This window comes from Trachymyrmex septentrionalis, unplaced genomic scaffold (assembly GCF_001594115.1).
Source record: "Trachymyrmex septentrionalis isolate Tsep2-gDNA-1 unplaced genomic scaffold, Tsep1.0 scaffold87, whole genome shotgun sequence".
Taxonomy (NCBI): domain Eukaryota; kingdom Metazoa; phylum Arthropoda; class Insecta; order Hymenoptera; family Formicidae; genus Trachymyrmex; species Trachymyrmex septentrionalis.
Window position 1 is genome coordinate 4,458,934 of NW_017306059.1, and position 6,825 is coordinate 4,465,758.

The following is a 6,825-nucleotide window of genomic DNA, read 5'->3' on the forward strand; positions in this document are numbered from 1 at the left end:
AAAAAAAATGTTGATGTATGTCTGAAAATAGAGCTCTAATATATAATGTTGGGAGACTGACCTTCAATCTAAGATTAGTATGTATAAAAAGCGGAAAGCCCTTCAGCTGAGCACCAACGAGACTCTCTTCTCCTGGAGGAGCAAAACCCACGATACCAACTGAATATTCCCTGCAATATTTGTCGAGTAGCTCACGATTCCATTTGTCCATCTGCAGGTACTTATTTAGATTCTCGAAAATCAGCACCCCGTATCGACCCTTGTCCAGGTTCGTCAACACCGGTAAAGACTTACCGGCCACCTCCACTTTGTACCTGAAAGCATATCGGCAATATTTCATATTTAATAGTCTACAAAATTTGACATTGTTCGAAAATTAAGAGAAAATTTGTATTATTGAAAAAGTAGAACGTTTTTGTTGTTTTCATCAAAACTGAAATATATCATTTTTATAACGGACGTGTGTGCCATCGAAAAAATATTTTATTACATTTAACATTTTACTCGGACATTTTTAATGTTTTTATGAATGGAATTTTCAATAAAGGATGTCGTAGCTTTTAATGTGCGAACGATTCACTCGTAATAAGATACAGGTACTACAAATATAACAGTTTTGTGGCGAGTACTTTTCCGAAAGTGCTATAATTTTTATGGATATATCGTAGTACGCTCTACATTTACCGTTTCTGGATGCCATTAAAACTATAGCGATATATATTCCGCTAATCGCCTTCGGGGTCTTTGTGCTTAAGAATTGAACATAGAGGAATGTAGACTTTTGCAAACTCCGCTTCAGTGCGCATTATTCTTACGGGGGTTTATATATATATAAGTTAAGCGGGAATAAAAAGTTTTGTTAACGTGTTCTTTAAAATGGAATAAATTCTCTCCGTTCTTTCTCTCTTTCTTCCATCTTACCATTAGTTAATACTTCCGGAATCTTTCTCTCTCTCTTTTCCCGCCAACGCAAATATTTCACCGCAAATATTTAGACGTGAATGCCACTCGTGTAAGATATAACCGTCAACGTGTGTTTTGACAATTTCAATCCGATGGCGTATCGGATGTTTAAAGTGCGAGCTTGTAGTAAATAGAAGTAAAATGGAATATCGATAAATAGAGTGTCCCGGTGGGGAGACCGCTGGTATTGTTAAACGATAAAACTGAGACACTTTATATCGAAATTCCATTTATGTAGTATCCAAAAAATGCTGCGCGAATAATAAAGCAATTACATGTATGATACACATTCTCTTCTATATATCGAGACATTTGTGAGATTTATTGCATTTTTTAGAAGTTATATCCCGACTCCATTGAAGCTGTCTTCCATCGAATTTCAGCCTTATTTGAATTTTGATATACAATATATATATATACATATTTATAGTGTCCCAATTGCAAAAAAAAAAAGATCGACAAGCCATACTTCTGTCCTGTGCGCGATAAAATAATTTTATTGCGGAAATAAACTGCCGAGGCTTCTCTCGTCGATCGTACCGATGGATTTCTCTCATATCCTGTCGCGCGTCGTAAAGAGATGGCGCGAATATCAGATTTATTGGAGATGTATTCCGATAAAAAAATTTAACAAAAAAAGAAATAAAAAAGGAAGAAGAATGTACCGCCTGCTCAATAGCTGTATGTTCGATTTTTTAGCAGAATTTTTTGGGGAATGGAAAGCATATTGTGTATTGCTCGTAAAGCTGCAATGAAATAAATATTCAATGGCATACGTAAAGTTACGCTGTTTATTATTTGCAACATCGAGAGATTACCGATAAAATTTTTTATTCTCGAACAAATCACGTCGTTCATTTCCTTTAATCGTTAATAGCCATACGAACTAAAATGACTATACATTAAATCGTCTATAAATAATTTTCCGTCAAATCGTCTATAATAAAGTCCGATGGTAAATGGTAAATATTTGAGATATTAGTAAGCACGATAAATATTGAATGCTGTTTCGACTGGAGCGGTAACTATTCCATTGCAATGAATATTTGCCAAATAGTTCCAAACCACAATTCATGATATAATGTATATCTGTTCTATATGAAATTTCGTCGAATGAAAGGAAAAAGCACGAAAAGAAAAAAAGTAGTAGAGTTGCGTTCAATCAGTGTGTAATATTGCTATTAAAAAATAGTAAACGATATTCAGAGTATAGCAATTTTAGATTGTGCATGCAAACGTAGACATAACCGGAAAAGCCGCTATAGAGGTTTATGCGGATCAATATCAACGATAGTTTGGATATCTCCTATTTGTGTTTAACATTCAGAACCGATTCTAATCGCGTATATACATCAACGCGTTAGCATGCCAGAACGGCAGATTGTCGTTATCCGAATGCAAAATAGTCTTGATATTGTCGATCTATAAAATATCTTGTGCATCGCATTTGTTAGTAAAATGTTATTGTATAATTGCAATTTTTTTAACGAATTCTTCACTAATGATAATAAAAATAACTTTATTGAAGTACGAGAGATATTATACATAAATATATTGGAGAACAGCAATTCAAGAGACATCAATAATAATGCTGCTTACAAACCTATATAACATAGTTCTTGATATAATTAAAACTTGATTGAATATGAAAATAAAAAAAAGCTATAAATAAAAATAATTAACAATAATATAATAGTAATGATAATCAATAATGTGCATTACTGGTAATGTGCAGACTGTAGTTTTGCTCGTGCCATTTGAGTGTACTATATATAGTGTTCAATTATATCAATTTAAGTTATTTTTAATTATTTTTATATAACTCGCCAAGTCGCGACAGCTCCTACTCAATACGCCATTAGTTTAATTAAAACAATGGAGTTAAATAATTTAATTCAAGAAAATGTATAAAACGATTATTCTGAAACTGTGACCACAGAAATGGATTGATTTACATTTTGATATACATGGAAATTATAAATAAAATTTAACTCCAGTTATTTAACTCAAAGGATTGAGATATCTCTGCTTCTTCGAATATCTAAGAATATATTTCGTCTCGTCTTTTTACCTTTTAATTTGGCTAATTTTGTACATTGCGATAAAGATTATTATCATTATAGTACAAATATTCAAATAAGAATTCCAACAATATAGAAATATGTTGAAAAATTATGTATATTACATAAATATTAATACATATTTCAATTTATATACATCAAGTCTCTGATTTCGTAGGTAGTTACTTACTGATGTAGTTAGCGCTAGTTTAGCACTTACACTATTAATGCGTAATTTACTGGTTTCGCGCAACAATGAAGATAAATGACTTCAGCATGGTGCAACGACACGGCAAACCGACGTGTTCGAGCGAGTTAAGTTACGGGCCGCGAGTAATCCGCCCAATGTAATAGTTTTATAATTAGGTAAACGTTGTTATCAGGCCGCACGCTTATAGCCGACTTTATTTTCGCGTTAACGGATAGCGACGACGTGGCCGTAGCGCGAGTGCAGAAAATTTAAGTTAACTAATGAATGCCGGATATAATTTAGCGACGTAATCGATTCGAGAATTGGTAACTGCCCATTAACGATGAGTTAGCCAATTTACGAGGCTAACGAACTGTCATAACGAACCACCCTGCGATGCCTTTTGTTCTTGGCTAACAATCGAGAGTTCGCCGTCCAAGCGCACCCACGCGTCACGCGAAGAATCCGAAAGCGAAATTCAGAAGTATTGATCCTCGCGCACTGTCCCCAATCGCGAAACGATGAAAGGCGCGTACGTGCCGGGGATGATATCACGGACTTCAAAATTTGTACACCACGGCGCCGGCAGTTTCGTTAATTATATTTCGAACTTCGTGTCCTTAAAAGTTCATCTCGCCTGCCCGATACAGAACTTTCCTGCCTCGCCTGGGCGACGAAGATTGAATTAAGTTTAATTAATACGGAATGGGAAGATAAAATTGACGGGGTGCCTTGATATTAGATATGTATATTGAATAAGACGCTATTGATCTGAGACGAGATAGCCGAGAGAGTTTCTATAGTTACTTGTTCCACTTGTCTACGTTCTCACTGGCTTCGTTAACATCCACTGCTCTAAAATTGAATGGGCTCCTTAGCCGGAATTAACGTTAATTATATTAACGTTAATATTAAATACATGGAAAGAACAATTTAGCTGGACACAAATTAGAAAATAATTTTATTTAAATTATAAAAATAATTATGTAGAATTTAAACTAGTTGCTAAAATGTTCGAACTTTTTGTCACAAACATTTAAACATTTCACGTAATTATTTTGATTCAACAAAGTTATTTTCAGGTCTATCTAGATTCTTGAGCAAAGCGGTTCTTTCAGTGTATTTTAAATTTAATGATCTTTCACAATTAATCGCTCTTGTCAAGATTATACAAAATAATTTTCTTTTCTTGCTTTAATTTTTCTTATTGAAATTAATATAAATAAAAATACAATTAATGATGTAATTTCCTGTGTTATTTATGTAATACAAGCACAAAGTACAGTACAGTTAATATTAAAGTAAAATAATTATCATTTTAATGACTTATCAAATCTTAATCAAAGACTGCATCTTTCTAAAGTTTTAAAGAAAGGCAGTAAATTGCTTCCGGTAGTAAATTGCAATATCGCTACTAAAGGAAATTAGCCGTATGAAAATGAGACTATCACCCAGCTAGTTTAATTAACCAGCTGTAATTTTATCTTAAGTTCAAGTTATTAAAGCAAGGCGTATCAATGTCGAAACAGATTCTTCAGTATCGTTTAATCAAGTAAAATGTTGCTCAGTTTCCCCGGCGAATAATGTAAAGAGCAAAAAGCGTTCTCTCTGTAGATTTTCTTCTTGATTTTACATACTTATGACCGCGCACGCTCTTGATCATTTTCAGCGTATTAAAAAACATTTTATAAAGTTATTATGATAATACCTAATTCGTGGCGCTTCATTATCCGTGGGCGAGACTAGAAATTCACCGAGCAAATTTCACGTTAAAATGCAGATGTAATTCGCGGAAATTCGCGTGCGAGGGTAGATATTACAAACGCAAAGTGCCGAGCGGTCCGAATTGTAACGACGTACAAGGGCCCAGGTACATTTTCATTAAGAAGAATAATTTAATTAAGCGGATTAAATGACAGGATTGGATAACAGCGTACGCGAATCTAACACAAGTATGCAATCGCAGATCGTTCATGGGAGTTATCGTAAGTTATCCCTTCAAAGCCGAGATGCAAAAAGCGATAAGTAACTTTACAGGATATATATATATATATATATGTATATCCGTGTACCGACGCAACATCGAGAAGCAACGGTGGCCTCCGGGGGGAAATAATTTACCCCCGGGGGCGTGTTCTAAAGAAGTCGTAGTCGCCTCGTAAATTTCTGGACGACGTTTCCGACGCGACGCGTGCCACTTCCGCTCCAGTTCCTGTTCTTTCCCGCTCCCGTCGGCCGATCGCCGCTTTTCCGTGAATGAAAAACTCAACGGAGAATGTTTGGGAAAACAACTTCATAATTTCCACCGGGAACCTTTCCGATTTGGCATGACGCGTAACGTCGGCAATATGAAGAAGGAAGGATTCCAACAAGAGTTCATTAGTTTCCAGTCGCGTTTACCAGGCGACGGACATCGCCTTCTTCCCGGACCCGTTTCGTTTTATGCAACCGGGCGAAACTTTTTAAATTGCTCCTCGAATTAAATTATGCCGCATAGTTGACGCAAATTGGACCAAAGGCACGGCGACATTTATGTCAGTGACACGACAGTTGCGCAACTGTTTTAAATGAAGCTCTTGACTAAATTAATAGTACATAAATTCGAAAAATTTATAAAGAATGCGGGGGTAATACCTCACAGATTCAATAAATTCACGTCGGCATGATTAAAACTGCTCAAAAATATCAAGAATTCCAAAAAGTTATACGAAAGTGCATTCGAGCGAAACTCTTAATAAGTCGCGTCTTGAACTATGTCGAGAGGAAAAAATGATTAAAATTACCATAATTTAATTACGATTTGCAGTCATTTTCGATGCTACATGTAAAATGTTTTATAGTTATAAATATAATGATTATTACTAACATTATAGCAGCAACAATAACTATAAAAATGGAGCTATAATTATTTTATATCATGTAATTATAGTCCTAAATATCAAATACTGTTCTCCCAACATGTGCTACTTCCTAAGTATATTCAACAAGAATCCATTTCAGTCAATTGTTATTTCTGTTATATAAATAGTCTCGTATACAATTTACATTCGTATCTCGTTATAAAGAATGATAAGTGTCGAGTGTGTAGAATCGTGATGTATATAGATAAAACTATTTTCTTAATGTTCTGAACTTTCTTAATCTTAGGAGTACCGTCGCAATCTGCAATAGATCTGCGACAGTACTGCCCGAGAATCCAGCACATGTGCTATTCGCCGGATGTTACGACGACATTGCCCGATGTTTTCTCTCTCGAGTACAGGATGTTTCTCTCAAAAATAAATGTCTGAAGTTCCTCCGTCTCCCGTCGTAGTTTTCGTTGAAGATTTACAAGGCCGGCGACACGTTAGCATTGCAGAATATTGAATTAATCCGGCACTCGCGGGCTTCCTGAATCTTTCATTCCTCGCTACCGGTGTTTTCGCACTTCCGGATTTAAAGGAAGATCGGCTTATACCCTTCCGCCGATTTCTCCTGCCTACAAAGAGGTAAAAGAAATCGCGATTACGACAAACGAGCGTAAGCTATTGGGTAAACAGATGAAAGAAGACAGAAGTCTAGAGAATTATCGTGCCATTCGTTACGCATAAATTGCTGTTTACCAAGAGACAA

The 6,825-nt window shown here is 35.4% G+C and overlaps 1 protein-coding gene across 2 annotated transcripts in view; it reads right to left on the reverse strand.

Moving 5' to 3' along the window:
- The window catches only part of LOC108755381 (bifunctional heparan sulfate N-deacetylase/N-sulfotransferase), a 123,910-nt gene that overhangs the window by 13,101 nt on the left and 103,984 nt on the right, over window positions 1-6,825 (reverse strand). For both annotated transcript variants that reach the window (XM_018498329.1, XM_018498330.1), the window contains exon 4: window positions 62-314. In XM_018498329.1, the coding sequence (XP_018353831.1) occupies window positions 62-314 (253 nt within the window). The remainder of the gene's footprint in view (window positions 1-61; window positions 315-6,825) is intronic.